Source organism: Elephantulus edwardii, unplaced genomic scaffold (assembly GCF_000299155.1).
Source record: "Elephantulus edwardii isolate Elephantulus edwardi_28Jun2011 unplaced genomic scaffold, EleEdw1.0 scaffold00087, whole genome shotgun sequence".
In the NCBI taxonomy this organism is placed as follows: Eukaryota; Metazoa; Chordata; class Mammalia; order Macroscelidea; family Macroscelididae; genus Elephantulus; species Elephantulus edwardii.
The window spans coordinates 5,103,571-5,129,129 of NW_006399837.1; the positions used below are offsets into that span (position 1 = coordinate 5,103,571).

The 25,559-nt window shown below is 43.2% G+C and overlaps 1 protein-coding gene across 1 annotated transcript in view; it reads right to left on the minus strand.

The window, feature by feature from the left end:
- The window catches only part of FARSB (phenylalanyl-tRNA synthetase, beta subunit), a 71,189-nt gene extending 46,470 nt beyond the window's left edge, over nucleotides 1-24,719 (minus strand). Inside the window, exons 1-11 of the mRNA XM_006890278.1 lie at nucleotides 24,662-24,719; nucleotides 21,531-21,586; nucleotides 17,623-17,777; nucleotides 13,064-13,249; nucleotides 8,560-8,710; nucleotides 6,914-7,022; nucleotides 5,123-5,193; nucleotides 3,499-3,560; nucleotides 1,521-1,572; nucleotides 803-864; nucleotides 187-394 (exon numbers count right to left, since the gene is read on the minus strand). Of these exons, the coding sequence (XP_006890340.1) occupies nucleotides 187-394; nucleotides 803-864; nucleotides 1,521-1,572; nucleotides 3,499-3,560; nucleotides 5,123-5,193; nucleotides 6,914-7,022; nucleotides 8,560-8,710; nucleotides 13,064-13,249; nucleotides 17,623-17,777; nucleotides 21,531-21,586; nucleotides 24,662-24,719 (1,170 nt within the window). The remainder of the gene's footprint in view (nucleotides 1-186; nucleotides 395-802; nucleotides 865-1,520; nucleotides 1,573-3,498; nucleotides 3,561-5,122; nucleotides 5,194-6,913; nucleotides 7,023-8,559; nucleotides 8,711-13,063; nucleotides 13,250-17,622; nucleotides 17,778-21,530; nucleotides 21,587-24,661) is intronic.
- Nucleotides 24,720-25,559: the final 840 nt, after the last annotated feature.

Here is a 25,559-nt window from a genome sequence, read left to right on the forward strand (position 1 = left end):
CACGGATTTCCAACTTACTCCAATCAATCAGGCATCTGTTTTGTATTCCCCAACAGTAAATGCTTCCCACAGCTGAGCGTGTCAAAATAGTGCTTAATCTCTCTGGTCTGCTTTTCTCGAAGCTTCCTGGCACTCAATAATCAGTTTCTAACAAGAAGGAGTGTTTATTTAAGGGTGCAACCTTACTTGACTCGCTATGGAGTATGTTTTGGGGAGATGCATCTGAATGTTGTTATAGCCATAAGCAATAGCCGCATCTTCTATAATATCACAGGCATGCATGATGTCAGCGCGGGTGGGAGGGACTTCAACCTCTATCTGATGGCCATCGCCTATGACTTCTGATTTTAAACACATCCTGGTCAGAAGTTTTGCAAGATTTTCTGGAGTTTCTCTGAAACAGGAATGCACAACATAATAACGTCACAAACAAGCTGATACTTGGCTTTAAAATACAACCCTGCCTAAGACAGTAATTGTTCTTTGTGTAGCCCTATTCCATTCTCAGACAGTACGAGAGCTGATGTTTTACCCTTGTCGTTCGGTACCACTGAGTTGTGTCTGTCTCCTGACAATCCTGTGTATAACAGCCCAACACCCCTGGTCCTGAGCCACACTCACTATCAATGCCCAATGTAGCAGCCTCTATGCCAATCCATTTCATTGAAGGTTCTCCTTTTTCACTAACCCTCAAATTTACTGTAAAGAGAAAGCAAAACACTCTTCTAAGCACTCTTTCAGGAAAGACAAATTACTCTTTTTAATTCCTTCAAAAGTAGTAGGTATAGTTTTCAAAGCATACCTGATTCCAACTTTTTTGTTAATGAGATCAGCTCTCACAATCTCCTTCCGGTAAACCAATTCCTTAAACAGAAAATAGATAAAATTTATAGTTTGAGAAACCTAAGTCATTCTCCACCGAGTATAGCTTTGGACTCTTTCTAATTGAGTTTTCTTGTTGTTATTGCTCAATTTCACTCTCCTCCCAAGAGATTTTCATTAAAGCCAAGTAACAAAAATAAACCTGGCGGTTTAGAACATTACCATGAAGGAAAAAATGTCCAACATTACATCTATATACATGGACATTTTATTTGCTGGACAAGTCACACTGCTTGTAACTAATATAAAATGTCAATTATTCTTCTCTTTCCAATAATCAACCACCATTCCCTACATTAAATATTGGCACAAGACATCATTTGTAAATGCTTATAAAGCCTGCTAAAGATTTTCTATTTTCTCTCATGAAAGCAGCTGTATGTGGCCAAAAAAACAATAGTTCAAGTGTCCCACCGTACGCCCGTCACACTGAGTCCACACCAACAGGAGGCCATTCATTCCCAAGCTGGAGTGGTCTGCATGCCCCTCCTGACAAGGACCTGCCCGCTGGCTGCCACGTCATCACGTACATAAAGTGCACGGCCAGGCGGACTGCTAAGGGCCACAGCCGCATTCTACGGTCATTACTGTTACTGTTTCCCGCCTCACCACCTCCAACCAACGTCTTACATACTTACTGGAAAAGTATGTGATTTCCCATTAGGATAAATGACCTCAGCTGCCTCAACTCTGGAAAAAAGGACAAGACATAAGTACCTAGGACAAAAAGGGCTGCAAATCCAGAAATGCGTTTACTAACAAATCTTTCATTGATCTACAACTTTCAGCCCAACTCACATTCCAACACTGTTTGGATTCATCTTCCTAGATACAATGTTAGAAATTCCAGTGGCACAGGACGAAGTAGTCAACTTGCTTAATGAAAGCTCAGTGGTTTAAATCTACCAATTGAGCCTCAGGAGAAAGAGGGGCAGTTTCCTCCTAGAAAGAGTTACAGCCTTGGAAACCCCACGGAGAGTTGCTTGAGTGGGACTCGGGGGCAGTGGGCTTGCTTCTGAATTTTTACTCCATTTCCAGCAGCTCTCTTGGTCCCTACAGTGAGCAGTGCTCACTTGATAAGGTGACTTCCTACCCTTTGGAAGCATGCACCCCATAGGGACTTGTCAGGACAATACACACATTCTAGGCCTTACCAAGGTGGCACGTCACATAACATATACCAACTGAACCACTAAAGCGTTTACCAATCTTTTTCAAAAAAGATACCGCCTGGACCATTTCTACATAGGAGCTCTGGTAACACAGACTGTGGGGAGATGCACAGACACCTCCGAGGCTATGCCTCCCTGTCGGCTTGAGTCCATCAGCAGCTCCTCAGGGGAAAAACAAGGGAAAAGGATGCAATTTATAGTCTCAGAAAACCAACTGAGGGAAAGTTATACATCAGCTCCACCTCGACAGCTAAGAGCTGGACTTTTTTTATGCTTTCTACAGACAGGCATTTTAATGATAATGAATTCTCGAGAATAAACGATAATACCAACATATGGTAAGGGATGTATAGGCTGTTAAATATTTGGGTGTTTTGTTTTGGGGATTTTTTTTTTTTAATTATTCTTTTTGTGTGAGTGTACCATCAAATCAGATCTGACTGGTACAGGGGGAGATTGTCCCTCCTTCCCCAGCAGAGCATCTGGTGGATTCGAACCGTGCACCTCTGGGATTGTAGTTGCAGCTCCTTGCCATTAGACCACCAGAGCTCCCCTGATTTTTTTTTAATTTAAAACGATGGGCTTTGTTAAAAATGCAGTCATCATACGGAAATGCAGGCACTCCCTAGGTTATGGATGAGATTCATTCTTCAGTGCGCTGTTAGGCCCAAGGAAGTCCTTAAGTCGGATTTGGAGGTAAGGTAAATATATAATTCTTATTTAACATTAATGCAAGGAAAGTCTGGCAACCTTTTCCATGATGTAGAAACGGCATATACAGAAAGTGATGAAAAACTGGATTAGAGCAGAGATGGCTTCAAGCGTTTCAAGGGGCAAACTTACCTAACAATATAGGCAAGCACAAGCTGCATGTTTGTAAAAGAGGCCGTCTGTGCACAGGACAGACGCTGCGCTCCTGCACACTTCTGTGCCTTTGTTTAGCTGCTTGTTACTGTTCCCCACCTTTACTTTCTCAAATTTAATCCTCTTTAAATACACTTTAAATTTCATCCCCTGATTGGTCTTTCCAGATTGCCTCATCTGACAATAATGTGTTCTTACAAACAGACATCACTGAACCTTGTAAAATTACTTAGTCACATTTTATTTTGCACGTTATTTATGCACATGGTCTTATATTCTAGTCCCAGGAGCCATGTTTCCTCTATAAATTTAGCACGAGGCCTTGATGCCTTGTCTTGAGATCAGGAGGCAGTCAATACACCCGAAGTCTACCGCTGCTGAGTTGACTGTAATGTACAGGGACTGACACTGAAGAGCAGAACTGCTCAGCAATGTTCCCAAGGGCGTAATCTTAAAGCAGACCTCCACGCCTCTTCTCTTAAGGAGTGACTTGGAATCAATGACCTTTTCACTATCAGCCAAGCAACTACTACACCACCCAGGCTCCTTCAGCAACTGATAAAATGATATGTGAACTTACGTAAACTGATTCTCACAGTATTCACTGAACATGGTGACAAGAATATCAAGGACGATTTTTGCCTGCAATGAGAGAAAGAACAATAAAAAAGGATGGCTCTCTAAAAACAAACTCTCTCTTCATTAAATGGAAATGAATTCATATTTAGTATCATTTCGTTCCCAAATACCTAAAATTGGATCTTTATAGATATGTTCTAAAAAGGAAAGTGAAATAAGAAATTCTAACCATAGGCCGGTTCTTAGCCATAGGAATTCTGTATTTATGCAATTCTGACAGTCCTGTTACAATCCAATATGGAGATAAATCATTTGCTTTCCTTGTTGAATTTACCAAGTTGAGAGAGAGAAATGACTAATTACCAGGAAAAGACATTACCACTCTCCTAACTGTTGGAAGCCAGACAGACTGTCTGATGCCTGGGGCTCACTCAAACACTACCTCGTGGTGTAACTTTGACCAAGATGCTTCTGATCTTTTCTGTACATCTGTCATCTCATCATTAAGGTTACTTCATTTGATTATTATGAGCAAATGATTGTCTTTTCCTTTGAAAGCATGATACTTTTTTTTTGCCCCAGTTAAAATAATAATAATAATAATAATAATAATAATAATATCGAATCAATCTCTAAAGTCCATAGGAAGCCCTGGTGGCATCATCAGCAGCAGGCTGCACTGGTGACCCCTAGTCTCTGTGTTCCCTTTGTCTGAAATCCACCACTGTCTCCCACAGTGCCTTTCACCGCTCTGGAAACGAAAGGTCACTCTGAGCCGAAACAGACTCAACTGAAGTAAATCTGACTTTCTTAGTCTGACAAGGCCTTTACTGTGTCAATATTCATTCAAAGCTTTGCTGGGTCACATGCATGCTTTGCTTGTACTTGTTTTGCTTGTGTGATATATATAAGCTCAGGGAAGATACCCAAAGTCTGTTGAAGAATGAGTAACTTTTTAAAACTTGTTAAAATAAAATGCCTTATGATGGTCTTCAAACATCTACAATGTATATGAATGCCATTTATCTGTCCAACTTCTGAACTCAAGCCTTCTCCTGCCGTTTAAGCTTCTGTCTGCTTACTTGCCAACTCACTCTGCTTCCCCAAAATGTGTAAAGAAGTCACGTGAAGTGACCTGCAGCTGGAGGATGTTTCCAGTGTTCCACGTCAATAAACGCAGCGACAAACAAGAACATGAACGTGCTTCTGGATGGCTTTTGTGCATAAATCTTTTAACAATTTGATAAATAAAATGTCTTTATAGCCAACTCACTACTTTTTTTCCCCATGTTCACAAAGGCATAAAACTATTTGCCATTTACAATAAGCCAAGAAAGAGAAATGACTTGTACAGCTCTCACTAAGGTACTTATCCCATTCTGTTTATGGGAGTTAATAAGAATAATTCCTTCAAGTTCAAAACACATCATCCGTTATTAAATTCCTGGCACTGGAAGGATAGCAGGTGCTTATTCACTGTTTGTTGAATGAATGAAAGCACCATATAACTAAGGTATAGAATATCTGTTTCTCGTTTTCAAAATACCTAAAATAAGTTTACACCCAAAAAACGAACATACTGTAAAGTGCTGTCTGACAGTACAAAAACAGAACTTATTTTTTACCTTAGTAAAGTCAGTTCCTGTGCATTCAATAAATACGTTTCTAGTCTTTAGTGTTATCTTGGTATGATCTCCTGCAAACAAAACAACAGCGTTCTTAAAAGTCCTTTTCAGAAATGTTAAGTAAACTAAAAGCTCAATAAAACAGAAAATACAGTTTTAAGTTGAGGCATAATATAAACTGACTCCTCAGCAGTAAGGGGCTATACAGCTTTGCTTTTAAGTCTTCATTATAAATTGTTGCTTTTGTTATGTGACACTAAGTCAGCTCTAACTTATAGGTGACCCGTCAGCAGATTTTCAGAGGCAGTAAATCCCATGGGAGGAGACTGTCCATCTTTCTCCTGCAGAACAGCTGGTGGATTCAAACCACGTGCACTTGAGCCGGCGGCGAAGCCTCTTACCACTCAGCCACCAGAGCTCCCTCATGATAAACTAGAGAATAAAAATAAAATAATGACACGTCTTTACTGAGTGCATCCACTGTCCGGTGCTATGCCAAGCTCTAACATACGTTGTCTCATTTAATCTTTATGTGATGGTAAAGACTACCTAAAAAGGAGTTATATACACGGCAACTAAGGCTCAGAAAGAGTAAGCTACTTGACCATGGTTATAAACTAACAGGAAGGTACGTTAAAAGAGCAACTCAGTGACCCTGTGAACAATAACCGTGAACCTTATCCTATCCTGGGCCAACCCATCTCCTATATACTTGTACCCACTGATACAGCCACCGGTATCAGTCCATCTGATAAGGGTCCTCCTCCCTGAGGCTGACCTTCCACCTTTCCAAGCGTCATGTCCCTCTCCAAGGACTGGCCTCTCCTATAATGTCCACGGTATGTGACACGAGGTCTCACCATCCTTGCCTCCGAGTAGCACCCGGGATGCAATTCCTCCAACAGAGACATATTGTTCTCCTGGTAGGCCACGGGATATTCACTACTCTTCTCCAACACCACAGCTCAAAGGGCATTGATGATTCTTTTATCATCTTTAGTCACTGTCCAACTTTCAGATGCATATCAAGTAACTGAGAAGAACACGGCTTGGATCAAACTGATCTCATGCACCTAACCACTATCCTAATACAATCCAAGAAATGCAGAAGGAGCCAAAATCACCTCAATCTCCTCGTCACTGACAGCACTGGAGGGCATCTGCAGCTGAAACATCATTAAATGTTATGAATACACTTAAGGTGCTTCATCAAAAAGCCTTCAGGAATGAGTTAAGATGGAAAAATGTAAACTGTTTAGTTCAACTATAAAACTGCAGAGAGTTGGGGTGGCTTAGGGGTAAGGAGTTGAACTGTCAACTCAAATGTGTGCAGTTCAAATCCACTAGCTGGCTCTGCAGGAGGAAGGCGGGCAAGCTCCTCCCACGAGATTTACTGCTCGAGGGTCAGCTCTGAGTCAGTTCTTACCTGATGGTACAATAACAACACAAAACTGCAGGCAAGACAGAGTGTGATTTCAAGTTAACTGCCTGCTACGATCAAAATAACAACATCTCTTGGAGGAATAGAACAGAATCCAGAGACAGGCACAGAAAAATATTTATGAACTTATCAATACTCATTTAGAAATGTCAGGAAAATCACCAGAAAAATGCTAGATGACTCCATTTCTTGAATAAACGGATGAAAAGAGCTACTATAATCAAAATGACAGACTTGAAAGGCTCAGATTAAAATAATTTGATGTGGATCAGCCAGTTTATAGCAAATAATACGGAAATTTTAAAGAAAAAGAAGCAGCAAAGAGTCTACGTGCTTTTGAAAGAACTTACCATTGATGATCGGAGGCATTGACAGGACAACACCATTGCTATCATAGATGACTGGGTAGAGAGGTTTATTTTCAATGATAGGTAAGTAATGTTTAAGGTTGTTGTCAGTCTGGAGAAAAAAAAAAGGTCCAACAAATGTCATCTTTTATTTCTTTCACCTACCTAACGTAAGTCAAGCTTGGAAGGAGGAGTGGCATCCACTTCCGTAATAGCTTGCCTCCAGAAACCCTATGAACCTGGAGAAAGGATGAAAGGCACCCAAGCGCCGAGGACTCTCCTTCATAGGATCTCTACAAGTCACCTGCGACTCGATGGCACTTAACAACAATAATATCAACAGAGAGAGATCAGCTGGCCCAGTGGACAGAAAGCGATGCTACCAAGCCAAAGGTGGGTGACTTTTACTCCGTGGCCCTAGGGCCTTGTCTTTCATTGTTTTTGTTTAGACATTCCTCTAGGTCATATATTCCTGGTGTACAAGCTGCCATACCGTAGTCACTTGTGGTTGCTGTGAGGCTGAACACCGTGACACTGATGTGTCAAATGCGTTAATGATTGACTACCCAGTGCGGACTCAGAGTGGGGTAGAGCTCCCTGATTAAACAAGCATGGAAGGAGGAGTGGCGTCCACTTCCATAATAGCTTGCCTCCGGAAACCCTATGAACCTGGAGAGAGGATGAAAGGCACCCAAGAGTCAAGGACTCTCCTTCATAGGGTCGCTATGAGTCGCCTGTGACTCGACGGCACTTAACAACAACGACGTAAGTCAAGAAAAAAGAAGGGAAAAAACCCACAAGAGTCCTCAGAAATATCTAAATTTATAAGACATTCTGATATAAAGTAATATCCATGTACCACTTCATCTTCTGTTGGCAAAAGAAAAGGAATACATAACTGAGTAACCGAGTTGTTCTAAAGAGTAAAAATAAATCTCCCCTGATACACCCTACGCCGGAGTCACTTCCAACAAGACAGAACCCACTACAGAACTACTCAGGTAAACAGAAGAACTCATTTGCCAATCACACCAAAGATAAGCAGAGCTGCTTTTCTGAGTAACACACACCCGTGACCTATTGACTTGAAAAGGGCGAGGGGCTGTCACGCCCTGGTCTGTAGGGAGCTGCAGGGCTCATCCAGAGGCGGCCCCTCCAGCGGTCTGACAGCAGCAGCAACTCCATGGAGAAAGACGAGCCCTCTCCTCTCACTCAGGCTACAGCTCGGAAACTCACCTGCAGAGTCAGCTATGGATTACATGGTTCTGACTCGACGGCAGTGGGATGCGTTTCAAGTGACGCCAAAACATTAATAACGAGCGGGGGACACTCTGCAATAGTATTTCTCACATAAAGCTTGCATGGATTTTAATTATATGCAGTTGTGAAGGTTACAGTGAGGTCTGGTTTATTTCAGTGAGTCTCAATTCTAACTATCCATTAAAAGCGTCTGGGAAATTGAGGAAACAACAACTACAAAGTACACTCAGTTCCCAGACTCGATAAAACGAATCCATTATTTCTGGGCTGGTGTCCAGATACTAGTGTTTTTAAAAAAGCATTCCTTGTATTTCCCTATTCGAAGGGCTCCTTTTGAAGGAATTTAACGATTCAGACGCAGCTACCATACAACAGAGAAGAACATTTACCTTGTAGAGCTTCATAAGTTCACAAGCTGTGTACTCCTTGGTCTTATTCAGAGGCTTGAACTTGATATCTGAAGGACGCTTTGCGGTGTATGTGAATGGTCCTGATAACGTGTCCAGATCATGAGTGCCAATGGCGACCAACGATCTTTTTCTAAATGTTAAAGAGAATGTTAGGTGAATATTCCAAAGCAAAATTTCTAAGAAAACAGACTATTTATTTTAAAAGAATTCTTTTACAGACCCTTTCTTAAAAATGTTACTTGCTAAATGGTACCTTTAGTGGAATGTAAATTCCTGCAACTGTGAACTAAAATGACAAATGACTAAGCTACTTTGAAAACAGATTCTATGAAGGCGCTCAAATTCTTTCCTTGTCAATATGCTTTCCCGAATAGTACTCATAGGACATTTTCACAGCCAGCATTACTTTTATTTTCTTTTACTAGTTCCTCTTAGTGCCCTCACACGAACATAAATGCTTACATTAAATTAGAATAAATACACCCCTTGCTCTATCTTGTGGGTTTTTTAAATTCTTTTTGATCACATATTAATTAGTAATATAAATTTTACATTAAAGAACTGTGACTAACATTTAAAGTTTAATTTAGTACGTAGGAAAAGTTAAAAGCTGGCTGTTCATTTTAAGGTAATTAAAGGAAATTACAGCAATATGTGAAATAGGAGAAAAAGAGAAATAAAGCTATAAGAAGCAGGAACACGACAAATCCTATGGATACTAGAAAGGGTAATATGGGAATATTATGAACCACTTTATGCCAATAAATGTAATGTTTCAGATGAAACCCTCTGTACACCCACTGCCATCAAGGCAATTCCAACTCATCACAATCCTTTAAGCCAGAGTAAAGTTACCCCTTACAGCTTCCAAGACTGTAATATTTACAGAAGGCCCTGTGCTGCATTGTGCTGCTAACCCCAAAGGTCAGGAGTTCCAATCCACCAGCGGCTCCTTCCCTTGAAGAACTACAACCTCAGGGAGCCAGTGGAAGGTCATGAGTGAGGTCTGGCCCACAGGAAGTGTGTGTTGGTGTGGGAATCTTTATGGAAATAGATCCAAACTATCAACCGTCTGGTTGGCTGACCAATGTTTAATCCACCTTGCCACCAGGGCTCTTAGATGAAACAGCTATAGTCCATAGAAACACAAATTCAACAAGAGGTTAATTAGGATTAGCTGACAAGCATGCCAGAAGTACCAGGATGTCTCCTGCTCCTCACCTCGGAACAAGCTCAAGACCTCCGCAGAGGGCAGGTAAATAGAGCTTACAGTTAAGAAAGACTCTCTAATTTACATAAATACAGGGAATAAAATGAGTACGTCCAGAAGGGATATCTACACTTGTCAGAAATCTTACATTCTGTTTTGCATTTTGAAATATTTAAAGTCTTGTATGGTTGCTGCTCTAACATCAAGTCAAAACCAACACATAGCTGGCCCTCCAGTGGGTTTTTAGTGGCAGTAAATCACACAGGAGACTGTCCATCCTCTTCCGGTGGAGCAGCTGGTGGATTCAAACTGTGAACCTGCAGGTTGGCAGAGCAGCTCCTTACTCTAGGCCACCTGAGCTCCCTATCCAGGTCTTGACGTTTTGTTTTATAAGGAAGCTTAAGGTCTTCACCTTTTGTTTAATAACTACTTATCACAACTATTCGTGGAAGCAGCAGTCAAGAATTCAAACGCTGTGCTGGGTAAATCTGTTCTTTAACAAGCTAAAAGAGGGAGCATGCTACTTCGGGAATAAGGTACACCAGACTCAAGCCACGGTATTTTCAGTCACCTCAGAAATACATGAGAACCGGACAATGAATAAGAAAGAGAAACTGATGCCTTTGAATTGTGGTTTGGTGAAGAATCCTGAGAGAATGCGCCAAACAAACAGGCTTGCCCTGGCACGAGGACAGCCAGGACGCACTGCAGAAATCATGATGCTGACTCTTCGCCTCACACACTCTGGGCATTATCAGGAGGGGCTACTCTCTACAGAAAAACATCGAGTGGGATAAAGTAGAGGGCGGTGGGGAGAGAAAGACCCCGAGCAAGACGGACTGCCACTGGGGGCAACCACGGGGTCCAGCTCAGCAGTGACTGTGAGGCTGGTGCCCAGTGGGCAGCAGGTGGGGCAGCGGGCGGCTCTGATGTACTCAGTGGGGGGTGGGGACCACTAAGATCTGGACACACATGAAGTCACCTAACAACAAAGCAAGCTCACAAACATACTCTAAAACACGGAACAGAAATGTTACTTGCAACAATCATGTGTTAATTAAAAAACAAACAAACAAACAAACAACCCCCTGGGGGGATCTGGTGGCCTAGTGGCAAGAAGCTGCACTGCAATCCCAGAGGTATGTGGTTCGAATCCACCAGATGCTCTGCTGGAGACGGAGGGACAATCTCCTCCTGCACCAGTCGGATCCAATTTGAATACACATGCACATAAATAACAATAAAATTAAAAAAAGAAAATTTTTTAAAAAAAAACCTGGGGAGCTCAACTACAAATGTAGGTTTTTATTTTTAAATACTTTTTAATGAAAAAATTTTAAAAACCCACTCCACTAAATAATCTCTTTCAACCCTGTCCACAGCCTATTCTGTATGTCTCCATGATTTACCAGACTCCAGTTATTTAAAAAATAAAACAACTTTTTCTATTTCCATTCAAGACCTAGATATCCAGCATTCATACTTGGGAGTACAATTAAATGCCCAATGTTGCTACATTCCAGGTACACAAAGAAAACCTGAGGTGTCAGTGTTAGCTGGAGCTTCAGTTCGCTTATCAGCAGTTTCCATTGTTACTGAGCGCCCTTGAGTTGCAAGCGGCCCACAGCTGACCCTACGGTGGTGGGTTTTCAGAGACAGTTAATGCACAGGAGACCGCCCATCCTTCTCCGGTGGTGGTGGATTTGAAACACTTCGGTCTGGACTGCAACACAATTTCTTACCACGAGGCCAATAAATACTAAAAGTAGCTCAAGGACTCCCACTGTTGATTTCCTTGACCTCTAGGAGTGGAGAGATTTAAGATTCTTAAGGAGCTGTGGTATTGTAGAGGGTAAGAGCCTGGCTGCCAAACAAAGGGTTGGAGGTTTGAACTCACCCTGTGGGAGGCATGGCAGTGTGCTTCCACAGGACTGAACAACTCATTGACGCCGCGTCAGAACCGACCTACAGCAGATGCTCCAGGGGGTTTCAGAGGCTGGAAATCTCACCAGAGACTGCCCATCTTTTTCCCAAGGAGCAGTTGGGGGGGGTTTGAACTGCCTGCCTTTGCTAGGCAGAGCAACCCCTTACCCACTAGGCCACCAGGACTCCCTTCCATGAAAACTCCTTGAAGGCTTGGAAACTCTATGCAGTAATTCTACTCTGTCCTACAGTGTTACTACGGGGGCACTAGGTCAGTGGTAAGAAGCTGCACTGCAATCTCGAAGCATGTGGTTTGAACCCACCAGCTGCTCCGCATGAGAAGGACGGGCATCTCCTCCTGTGCAATTAACTGCCTCTGAAAACCTGCCGGAGGGTCAGCCATGGGGTCGTTCAAACGTGATGGTATACAACTACAGCAACAACTCAAAAAGTGTGACTGACTGCTAATTTTTTTTTTAATATTTTAAACTACAGAAAATACTTCAAACTACAACAGTTTATATTTAATGATGATTTGAACGAAGAAAAAAAATTCCTAGGTCTCCATGTTTCTCCACGCACAGGCCATTCAGCTTTCTACGAAGATGGCGCCTAAAGCGAAGAAGGAAGCCCCGGCCCCTCCCAAAACGAAGCCAAAGCAAAGGCATTAAAGACCAAGAAGGCGTCCTGAAGGGCATCCACGGCCAAAAAAAAGAAGATCCGCAAATCACCCACCTTCCGGCTGCCTAAGACGCTGAGACTCCGAAGGCAGCCCAAATATTCCCGGAAGAGCGCCGCCAGGAGAAACAAGCTTGACCACTATGCCATCATCAAATTTCCCCTGACCACTGAGTCAGCCATGAAGAAGATAGAAGATAACAACACACTTGTGTTCATTGTGGATGTCAAGGCCAACAAGCACCAAATTAAACAAGCTGTAAAGAAGCTCTATGACACTGATTTGGCCAAGGTCAACACTTTGATTAGGCCTGATGGAGAGAAGAAGGCCTATGTTCGACTTGCTCCTGACTATGATGCTTTGGATGTTGCCAACAAAATTGGGATCATCTAAACTAAGTCCAGCTGGTTAATTCTAAATACAAATTTTTCTCAACATAAAAAAAAAAAAAGGAAAAAGGCAGAAACAAATATACTGATAAAGCAGATTTGAACTCTTGGTACTCTCACGTTATTAAATTAGAAATACTATGAAAAACTCTGCCAGGGAGGAAGAGATAGATTCAGGAGGGAAAGGGACTACAGATGGAGAGGAGGGGGAGACAGGAACCGAAAAGGAGAGAGCGGAGGCTGAAAGAGGGGAGGTGGGAGGAAGGTGACACAACCACAAACCTGCAAATGTTCTGGTGTAATTTCTCCTGAAGATCAATGAAGCTGTCATAGCGATCTTTTGTAAACTTTATGTTGCGGAGAACGGCTGCTACCGCGTAAGGGCGTATTTTGTCTGTCTCTTCTGTCACGGTCAATCTGTGCATTTCTCCATTCGGTGTTACCCGTTTATATACTGGAGCCTTTATCCTAAAATAAGAGTAAATCAAATAAGCAGTTAATCAAAATATTTGATAAGGTTATTTATATTCTAGTCATGTATAGAAATTATACAAAAATAAACAGAACCAAGACAGTGAGTTGAAATTATAATAGGTCAAAGTTTGACTACTAAAAAAAATCTAACCAACTCTCTAACATTTAGAATTGTCACAAAATGATAGATCCAACTGCCTCTGGGTATATTCTGATCCACTGTGACCCTGTATCGGGTATCCGATATGAATCTTCGTGGGAGGAGACTGTCCCCCTTTCTTCTCAGGGGCAGCTGCTGGATTTGAACCTTTCATTCTAGTGTTCCTTTAAAAGGGAGAAATATGATGCCCAAGGTCAGGTTCCCGGCAGAGGCTTAAAAACAATTAACCAAGCAGCTGTTTGGGGAAGTTCTGTTGGCACAGAATGTAGAAAGCCACAGAGCTGATCCAAACAGCACACTCCACTAGAAGTTCAAATCCACCCGGTGCTCTGGACAGAAAGACAGGCAGTTTTCCCGTGTGATTTACAGCCTTAAAAACTCAACAGAAGGTCAGCCTGAGACGGGGAGAAAGAAGGAAGTGATTGTGCGGGGCCACTGAAGTATCACCTGCAGGGCTGGATGAGACGGCCTTTAAAGTTTGATTTCAATCATGAGATTCTAGACTGCTAAGAAAATAAAACTTAGTAAGACTGGACCCTGGATCCTCTGTGGTTAAAGTACTCAGGTGCTAACTGGAAGGTCAGTGGTTCAAGCCCACCCGCCACTTTGGGAGAGAGATGAAGTTGCCTGCTTCTGTAAAGGTTCACGTTCTTGAAAACCCCCGTCCTACAGGGTTGTATGGTTTAGAATCAACCTGATGACAAAGACTAGTAAATGATTACTGGAAATACAGATTCCCGAGTCCCATTTGGACCTACTGACCCGGGATACAAAAGGGAAAGGCCTGGCGAACAGGGCACTTCGAAGACCTCTCCAGGCAACTGTCAGCACCAGAATCGGCTGGGAACGGCTGGTTTAAGACAATAATGCGTCTCAAGCTTCCATGTGCTTACAAGCAACTGGGAGTTTTGTTAAACCAGATCCTGCTTCAGTTGGTCTTGAGTGGAGCAAGAAAATAGACATCATCATTGGAAAGGTCACAAAAAGAGGAAGAGCTTTAACAAGAGGCACGGACACAGTGACTGTCACAGTGGCCACACTGCATCAGAGCTAGAGGCTGGGGTGGGACAGTCCAGGGCTCAGAGCTGTCCTCCAAGGGGTCGAAGGCAGCTAACTCAGGGCCACCTACCAGCCCAGGTGACACACAGGCTGCTCGTCCACGAAACACACTTTGAGCATGAATAGGTTTTTCAATGAATATTTTTATCATTCATATATACTGTCTCATGAATGTGCAGAGTTTCATACAGTCTTTCATTTAGATTATATTTCATTCACTTATGTTATATAAGGTGGTTCCCCCTACCTTACCATCATCTTCCTAATAACTGCTTTCATCAAAATGTGTGAGTCAGCTACTTCATGTCTCCTGCCCTAATATCTCCCTTTTAAGACAGCCAATTATCTAGTCCATCCCTATCAAACCAGTCCTCTGAGGCAACAAGTCTGTCCCTTTTGCTGAAGGATCTTCTGTTCAACTCACTTTGAGCATCTGCATCCACAAGCAAAGTCCAGTCCAGAGGACACCCTCTGGTAGCAGCAGCAGCTGACCCTACCTCACAGCCTGGATCGTCTGCTCTTCACCTGGCTGGGTTCTGGTCAACTCATCCCTCGACATCCACAGGTAGGTTCAAATGGGCATCAGCTGCAAACTCAAGAGCCCACACCTCTTCCTGCATTCCAGATCTGTCGGTCTCCTCATTCAGCCCTAGCCCCCACATGGCACCATGTCAAGTCAACAAGCCAGGGGTCCTCCCGACTCCCTGATCCACAAGCCTACAGTCCTTCCACAGATCCACACATCAGTGCTCACGAGGTGGGCGGCACTGAAGGAACACGTCCAAGCTCGGTCTGTGTCTCCACTGTTGTATTTGAGTAGGAATAGTTTTAAGTCACTTTCCCAACATTTGTCTGATCATAAAAATCCCATTGAAAATAGAGATTCTGATTAGGCAGGTTTGAGAAACAACCAGAAGGGAATGTCTCCGACTCTAAAATATGAACATCTGATAGTCATGCATGGAACCGATGGTGTCAACCCTGAAATTCAGGTACGTGAACTAAACACACTCAGAGCTGTGCCCTGGGAGCAGCAGGCTGTGTGGGGCTGCAGAGGTCAGGAGTTCCAAGGCACCAGCTGCTCGGCTGAAGGAAGGTGAAGCCGTCTAGTCCTGTGAAGATTTACAGCCTCAGGAAGCTGATGGGCAGTCACTATGGGCCAGAACTGACTCGACAGCAGTGAACTTTAAATGTATAACCACAGTTTCACCTAGACCCATTACTCCACAGCTGTATGGTTTCAGAATCCAGGCACCAGGCAGACGTTTGTACAGGTTTTCAACTGATCAGTGAACAACCAGGCAATGAAAACCAAAGTAACAGATGGTGACGAGATTGAGATTGTACACAGCATTAGTCTGCTTGGCTCCACAGTCAACACTCTTGGCACCAACAGCCAGGAAATTAAAAGACGCATTGCCATGGGAAAGTCTGCTGTTAGGGACCTCTCCAGAGTACTGAAGAGCAGTGGTGTCTCCCTGGAGACTAAGGTGCGTTTGATACAGGCCATGGTCTTCGCCATCACTTGTTATGCATCAGAGAGTTGGACAATGACCAAGGAGGATAGAAGGAGAATTGATGCCTTTGAGCTGTGGTGCTGGAGAAGAGTATTGAGAATACCATGGACTGCCAAGAAAACAAACAGATCCATTCTAGAGAGGGTTAAACCAGGTTACTCCTTGGAGGCAAGGATTCTGGGGCTTCGTCTGACATACTTTGGACATGCTGTAAGGAGAGACAGGTCCTTGGAGAGGGACATCATGCTTGGTAGAGTAGAGGGACAGCGCAGGAGGGGAAGACCTTCTATGAGGTGGATTCAGTGACTGGGGTAATCTGGATGGGTGTGTCAGAGGCAATGTGACTGACACAGGACAGAACAGGGTTTAGGGCTGTTGTACATAGGGTCGCTATGAGTTGCAGGCAACTCGATGGCACATAACAACAACAACATTATTGGCTCACTGCTTTTCAGTTTCTACATTCACTATCTTGTATCTTCATTATTCGACTCTCTGGACCCACCAAACGCACTGTGTCAAATCTCTTCTAAAAAAAAAAAAAAAAAAAAAAAATCTCTTCTGACTCAGTGACCCCACAGGACAGAGCAGAACAGCCCCACAGGGGTTCCAGGCTGTAAGCCTTTATGAAAGCTGACCACCACATCCTTCTCCCTGAGGCCGGTGGATCCAAACTGTCAACCTGCCAGCTGCCCCATGATCAATCCGCTGTGCCACCAGGCCTTCTATAAGCACATCTGGAAAGGGTCTTAAATTCTTCCACATTACAAATCATGAAACAGAAACCACAGAGGCCAATTAATTTGTGTAAGATCATACAGCCATCATAAGACTGTTAATGAGGGCACGCCATCCCTGAGCTCACTTATTTTATTACTAACACGTCAAGTGTTCCCATCTCCACTTTTTTGGTTTCGTTTTCTTCTGACTTCTTTACAAAGTTTGAATGCCTTGTTTTTCACAATCCCTTCTCCACTTCTGTAGGGAGCTGTGCAGCTAACCTGAAGATGGCGTCTCTCGGGCAGTTTAAATCCACTGCCAGCTCCACAGGGAAAAAGATGGGCAATCTCCTCTTGTCATTCACAGCCTCGGTCTTGACTCAAGGGAAGTTAGTGAGGGAGTGACTCTGTTTCTAGTTAAGTGTCGTTAAGGTCTGGCCATTTTTTTTTTTTAAATTTTTTTGTGTGTGTATTGTCAAACTGGATCTGACCGGTACAGGAGGAGATTGCTCCTCCTTCTCCAGCAGAGCATCTGGTGGATTTGAACTGCGTGTCTCTGGAATTGAAGTTCAGCCCCTTGCCACTAGGCCACCAGAGCTCTGAACCTGACTTTAAAAAAAAACACTACAAAAAAAATTAAAGAAGCCACAAAATCATTAACCACTCCAGTTTTAAAATGTTCCGAAAAGGAAAGGCTACTATGGTTCAGCATTCAGGCAGTTTCAAAGTGGCTGCAGTACACATGAATCTCATCCCTCAGACATCCTCCTTCCTGATCCACGCAGACCTAATGCTGTGAACCTGTCCAACGAGAATTCTTCTAAAAAGCTGACTAGGATGGCCGATAATGACTGGGATTAAAAAGAAATGAAATTCAAGTTAGCAAAGTATTTAACACACATGTTTCTCTACCTTTCTTTGAAGACCTGAAGTCCTCGGACCAATCCTTCCAGACACAGGAGATCATAGCGATTGGCAGGCACGTCGATTTTGTAAAGAACAACATCAGAGGCCCCGGATGCCTTTTCATTGCCTTGTTCCTTACTTATAAGCTCCTTCTCTGAAGTCTGAAACAAACCAAAATAGCAAGTTAATAGAAACAGAACCTAGAAATCTTTCTAAGAAGTAAAAGCAACAGGTGCTTTTGCAGCAACATGAACACCACAGTCTGAGAATATTAAATTAGTAAATGATTTTATAGAAATAGAAAATACTCTCAATTTCTCCATGTTCCACTAGCTTCCTCAGTCACCCCTAACGAGCACTTGTCTGCTGCTGGAGTTTATCAATAAAAGGGGGTTTGTTTTTCCAATATTTATTTTGGTAAAATAAATATAATATTTGCTATTCTGTAAATAAAACTTGATCATTCCAATTGGATTCTGAAGTAAAACACAGGCGTAGGGCCTCAGGAAGTGATGGGATACAAACTGACATATTTCAACAGATGCAGCCCCAGTTGCATTCACCAGGTTGTGCCGAGAAATTTAGCGGACAGCTCCCTGGTCAACTGACTGCAAGAGATCCATCTTTATACTCATTCCCAAAAGAAGTAATCCAACAGAATGTGGAATTTATCAAACAATATTGCTAATACCACATGCAAGCAAAATCTTGTTGAAAATTAACCAAAAATGACTAGAGTATGCGTTGACAGAGAACTGCCAGAAATATAAGCTGGGTTTAAAAGAGGCCAAGCACCAGAGATATTATGGCTGATGTCAGATGGATGTGTGTTGGCTTAACGCCAAGAAGGATGTCTATTTGTTGTGTTTCATCCACTATGCAAAGGTATTTGACTGTGGATCATAACAAACGGGTAAAGTTGATAAGAGTGGTAATCTCTTGGTGTGAAAAACAATGTATATGAACTTTGTAAGTAAACCAATATAAAATAAAAGTTTTATTTTATTTGAAATATAAAAGAATGGAATATATAAATATTCCATTTATATAAAAGAACACTTAACTGTGCTCATGCAAAACCAATACATAGACTAAAAAGCTGTTGTCTAGCTGTGCTGCAATCCCAAAGGTGCACAGTTCAAATCCACCAGATACTCTGCTGCAGAAGGAGGGGCAATCTCCTCCTGCGCCAGTTGGATGAGATTCAACAATACACAACAACAACAAAAGAAGCTGATGTCTGAACAGAGAAAGGGAACACTGCAATGTTCGAAATCAAGAAAGGAGTGTGTTAAGGAGTATCCTTTCTCCATACCTTTTCAATCTACATATCAAACAGAACATCTGAGAAGCTATAATGGAGGAATAATCATCAACAGCCTATTTTATGCAGATGACACTACCTTTCCTGCTGGAACTGAGGAGGACTTGAAGCACCTGCTGCAGAAGGTCAAGGACTGAAGAATTCAACATGGACTGAGTCTCAACATCAAGAAAACAAAGATCCCTCACCATGAAGCAACCAATAGGCAGCATCATGACAGGTGCATCCAACCTTGAGATCAGCAGTCAGGAAATGAAGACAAGTTGCACTGGGAAAATTCTTTGTAAGGGACCTCTCCAAAGTCTAAAGAGCAACAATGTCCGTTTAGAGACCAAGGTGCACCTGACTCAGGCCATGGTCTTCTCAACTGCTTGCTATGCATGTGAGAGCTGGACAACGAATAAGAATGACAGAAGAACAATGGATGCCTTTGATTTGTGGTGCTAGAGAAGAGTACTACACATACCATGGACTGCCAAGAGAACAAACAGGTCTGTTCTGGAGAGGGTGAAACAAGAATGCTCCTTGAAGTTAAGGATTTTGAAGTTATTTCTCACATATTTTGGGGATCTTATTAGAAGGGGCTGGTACTTAGAGAAGGACATCATGCTTTAAAAAGTGGAGGGTCAATGCAGGAAAGGAAGACCCTGGATGAGATGGATTGATACAATGACTGTGGCAATACAGTCAGGTGGGTCAGGGACGGTGAGGCTGATTCAACACAGGACAAGATTCTGAGCTGTTGTTCATAATAAGGTCGCTCTAAGTTGTAGTCAACATGGTTTAGGTGAACAGTTGTAATGGAGACCATCTAGGAAAGAAGTTACAAACCTCTGGGTAGTCTAAATAGTTAAGCACTCAACGACTACACACAAGTTTGGCAGTTTGAAACCACCAGAGGCATCATGGAAGAAGGCCTGGCCAGTTGCTTCTGTCCTGAAAGCCTATGGAGTGAAGCTCTACAAAGTGCAAGACTTGGGGTCACCATGAGCGGGAGATGATTCAAGGGCAACAGACTTCTCGGTGTGTGCCTTTAGAGAAAAGGTGAGCTTGCTTCTGATCTAAAGAAAATCAAACACCTACAATACACAACAACCAAACAACAGTGCCACATTCATGATCAAGGCAGTATTACCTACAACAGCAAAGAGACGAAAATAACCCAAGTGTGATAGGGAATGGCAAAGGACACACTGACAAAGAAGATTAATCAGAACTGGATTTGACAAGCACTGTGGCATCTGGACAAGAACAAACTGGGAGGAGGGTAGAGAGAATAGTGCAACAATGAATGAATGGAAACCCAAAATCTCTGTAAATGTTTATGAAAATTAATAAAATATAGAAAAAAAAAAAAAAAGAAAGAAAATAACCCAAGTGTCCATCATGGGATGAATGGATAAACAAACCATGCTACACATTGTCAATACACTATTATACAATTTCAAGAACAGCGCCACAATCATAATACACATTTTATATATATTTATACACACACGCATATATGAATCTGAGCGGTATTATACTAGAGTGAAGTCAGTCAAAAAGGGGGTACATACCACATGAGAATATTAAAAAGCTAAGAAAATGTGACTAGTATAAAAGTAATGAGGTTGATGGCTCCTAGTATGGAGGAGACACTGCAGAAGTCGGGCAAAGGTAACCAGGCAGCAGGCTTCTCCTGCGTGGGCTGGCCACCTCAGTCCCGGGGAGGAAGCTGTCCATCGAGAGGCCAGGAGGGAGCTCTGTTGTTGTGTGCTGTTGAGTCACAGCTGACCCTCCGTAGCGTTTTCACAGGCAGCAAATCGCATGAGAGGAGAATGCTCATCCTTTCGGGGACCCGCTGGTGGATTTGAACCACGTGCACTTTCGGACTACAACACAGCTTCTGACCCCTAGGTCAGCAGACCGCCACCAGAGGTGGTGGCTCAGCGGTATGGAATTGTTCTGCCAACTCAAGGCTACGCGGTTCAAATCACCAGCTGCTCTACAGGACAAAGGCAGGGAATCTCCTCCCATACAATTCACTGCCTCTGAAAACCCACTGCAGGGTCAGCTATGGGATGGTTCCAGCTCAAAGGTAAACAACAAAGGTGGCTAGGTGAAGTAGAAAGGAGGGGAGGAAACCTCAGAAGCTTGTGTAAACACAGAAATAAGCATTTTTTGATAGTCATCTGGGAGGGGAAGAAGGAGGGAGAAGAAGATTGGTAACTAGATAATGTTGTTGCTAACTGTGGGAATTCAGGGCTACTCCTCCCCGTCTTGGGAGGTATCACAGCCAGCTGGTAAGCAGTCCGCAGACACCATGTTCTCCCAACCTACTCTGATGAGTAGCAACTAGGGTCTTAAAATCTCTAAGCAGTCATCCAAACAATGATTGGTTTTCACCTGTGTAGGAAAAAAATCAGAGGTCTGGTGACCTAGTCTGCTCAGAGCTTAGCTCCTGGACATAAGAAGCCCCTGTGGGCCACAAGGGCATCATCTTGGTTGTTACAAAGCAACAAAGTCAAAACACAACCACGTCCTGAAAAATGTTTGTGTATATAGACTATGTGGAAAATTAATAAAATTAATAAAAATTAATACTTACAATTTCATCAAGTTCCAAGCCAAATTCAAAACAAAGTTCATCAAATTCTTCATCAGCTAGGGAAGAAAAAGAAAAATGGTTATTTTTAATTGTTTGATGTAACACAAAATAGTAAATATAGCTTGCATTTTTCTACTAATTGTGATATAACAAGATACTATGTATGGGCATCAGTGTAAGAAGAAAGGTATGCGATAAAAAAATACATATATGCATATCAATATGAAAAAAAATTATTAAATGAGTTGACAAACTTATACTAGGGAGATCTCCTGGCTTAGTGGCAAGAAGCTATGCTGCAATCTCAAAGGCATGCAGTTCAAGGCCACAAGCTGATCAGTGGAGAAAGATGGGCAATCTCTTCCCATGCAATTAACAGACTCTGAAAGCCCATGGGAGGGTCAGCTATGGGTCAGTTCTGACTCTGTGGTACACAACAACAACCACAACAACCCCCTATAGTAGTATCAACTACAGAACAGGTTAGCTACTAGGAATTTTGCACCTACTTAGCAGAAAATCAACCTCTTAAATTAAGAAGTGATCAAATATAATTTGGCTCCAACTCACAGAATTAACATAATAGACTAAGAGCTCAGAACTTCTATTAGTGAAAACTTCCTCAGGTGTCCAAACACTTAAGAGATTATGGAATTAAAGTTGATTTTTCCTTTGAGAAACACAGGACAGAAATTTACGGGTAAAGACTAGAGTACCTGAAAGTCTACTCCTTAGAATGTACTTTATAAAGTTTCTTAGATGGTATCTTATGAAGTTATTTTCAGTTCTGGTGGTGCAGGGTTTATGCATGGTCATCAAAGGTCAGCTGTGCAAAACCACCAGCTGCTCCTTGGAACCTGTTATCGTTCTGTGCCGTCAAGTATGACTCTTTGGAAGTAAGATGCGGCAAACTCAAACTCCCTCTCACCCACCAGAGTACCACTCAGTGACCCACCATAGGATTTTCCAACACTCGAAACCTTTTTAAAAGGAGACAGCCCATGGAGTGAATGGTGGATTTGAACTATCAACTGTTCCGTTAGCAGCAGGCAACACTATGCACTAGCCCATCAGGGCTCTTTTCCATAAAGATTACAGCCTAGGAAACCCTACTGTGAAGTTCTATTGTCCGACAGAATCAATGATAGGGAGGGACTCAACAGTAATTGGTTCAACTTTATTTTCACAGTAATATTTGAAAAATATCTTATCCTAGGAAGTTGTTTACTCAACTATAACTAAAGGGACTAGGGTCTTGTTATCAAATTAAGACTTAAAAACAAATAGTTCCAGTAAATCAGGAGTTACAGATTTTATGCGAACTGATGATTATCATGTGAGGGAAATGTCATTGCCGCTTCACTGTCAGTTTTGTCTATGACTCATAAAACCTTATGAATAATAGACTTGAACCGTACCCTATCCTGCACCTTTGCTAATGATAGGTCACATGCTCAAGCTCACTGCTACACTGTGTAAAAGCTACTTCCTTGAGAGGTGGGTGTTTCTCACTGACCTTCCCAGGAAAGGTGTCTCCTTCCTAGACTGGCCTCTTCTGACTGTATTCCCAAAGTATGTGGGACAAAGCTTCACCATTGTTACCTCTAAGGAACACCCAAGCTGTTCTTTTGGAAGTACACGGGATATGTAACACTCTTCTCGGGGCTTTTTCCCCTCGCCTCCTTCCTAAGGTTTTCCAATGGCTTGCCTCCGGAAACTCTATGTACGAACAGTGCTCAGGCTGTTTGTTCATAGGGTCGCTATGAGTCGTCTACAACTTGACGGCATTAAACAACAACAACAATGACTACGACCAAGAGAGAGCTATATTGGCCTAGTGGAAGGAAGCTGTGATACCAAGCCAAAGGCGGGTGATTTTTCATCTGTGGCCCTTGGCCAGGTTCAAATTGTCTTCCTGTCAAACATTCTTCTAGGTGGTATAGCACTGGTCTGTGTGTTGCTGTACAGAGGTAACTTGTGCTTGCTGTGATGCTGAAGCCTGTGACAGTGATGTGCCAATCGTGGTAATGGGCACCCATGATGGACAGTGTTGGCTGGAGCTTCCCGACTAAATCAAGCCTGGAAGCAGGAGCGGCATCCACTTCCAAAATGGCTTGCCTCTGGAAACTCTATGTACGAACAGTGCTCAGGCTGTTCGTTCATAGGGTCGCTATGAGTCGTTTACGACTCGATGGCATTAAACAACAACAATGACATCTATCGGACTTCTAGTGGCTTTGTGCTGCGAACCCAAAGGCACACAGTTTGAATCCACCAGTTGCTCCATAGGAGAAAGGTAGGCAATCTCCTCCTGTGCAATCTACATCCTCTGAAAATCCACTGGAGAGTCTCAGCTGTGAGTTGATTCTGGTACTAAACAACAACAATGACAACTACGTGGCAACAGAAAATTTTATCTTACCCTCCCTCTTTTTGTTTCTAATGACACTGTTTTTTGATGCGAAGAAGGGATTACGTGTGGGGTGACGACTAAAATCTCTGAGTCAACACTCTTGTCATTCAAATCTCAAGCTCCAACGTTACCACTTTATCTAATGGTCTTAGGATAATACTCTTGTTTCTTTTCCTTCATACCACTTGACGTTACCCAAAATTCTTTTAGTAATGTGTGGATTAGAGCCTCGCCTTCACCAGAAAAACCCAACATAGCCCTTAATCATTACTGAGAGCAGCTCCTGACACACAAAGAGAGTTCAGTAGTTGTTAATTAGAAACAATGACAGAAGGGATGCTGCCTTCTGTTGGTCACCCTCGTGCTCAAAACTCTACTCCAACTCCCTTCCTCGCACAGCTCCTCTGATTGCACTAAATGGGCTGCATTCCGGATGCAACCCGGGGCATCATTCCTAGTAGGGCTCCGAACTCCACGCCAAGCACGCTGGAGGCGCTCGATTCGAGTTTGCAGAATGAATGACAGTCGGCAGGGCACGTGCGGCTGACGCAATGCCAGGCACGCAGACGCCGGACCCCGGAGGAGAACCACAGGCAGGAACCCAACCAGGCCGACGCAGTGCTCAGCCCTCCTTGTGCCGATCCCGACCGCTCCCAAGCAGGAAAGCGGGGAGGACACCTGCCAGGACGCAGGGCCCAGGCTCTAGGCCGATACTCACTGTAGGTGCGACCCAGAGCTTGAAAGAGCAGATCGCGCTTCACGCTGACAGTCGGCATGGTGAGTCAGGCTCACTGCACATGCGCGGCCGGCCGGCCTTGGCTCGGCGACCGAGAGGCGTAGGACCCACTCCCCCGGTGAGGGCTATCTTCAATATTGCCGGTGAAATTCCAATTACGCCTATTCTCCATTTTTCAGGCTAGAGCAACCAGATTGCCACAATTCAACGAATAATATATGGTTATACTGAAATAATTATCTGTAGGCTTTAAAAGAAACGCAACTGCTGAAATGTATTAGGTTTTTTTTGTGCGGCACTAAAATGGACAGACAGGCCCCGTCGCTTCTATCGCACCGAAGGCGGAGGACGCCAGGCTAGGGGCGGGGCCAGGAGGGGGCCGGGCGTCAGGGGCGGGGCCTCGCGGAAGGGACGCAGCACCCGGGAGCTGGTGAGGGTGTGTTAGGGGCCCCCACTCTCTGGGGAAGAACTGCAGGAGAAAAGTGGAGAAATGAATGGATGAGGCATCCTGGAGAAACAGGTCTGCAAATTACTCCTAGTGGTTGGAGCAGAGAAAATTGTTGTCGTTTCAGATCCTGCGTTTCAGAGGCAGTCAATCACGTGAGCAAAGATTGCCCATCTTTTTTTCACGAGCACCTAGTGAATTCCAACTCCTTGTTTATGGGTTGGCAATGCCAACTCTTTGCCACTAAGCCACCAGCGCTATGTTCCATAATTTGTGCTTAATTCCTTGACATCGCCTGTTATTTTGTCTACTAAGTTATAATTTGCACACAAAAGATAATATTCATGTTTGACTCTGGAGAACATTATGCTGAGCGAAATATTCCAGTCACAAAAGGACAAATATTACATGATGCCACTGTTGTAGAATGGGACT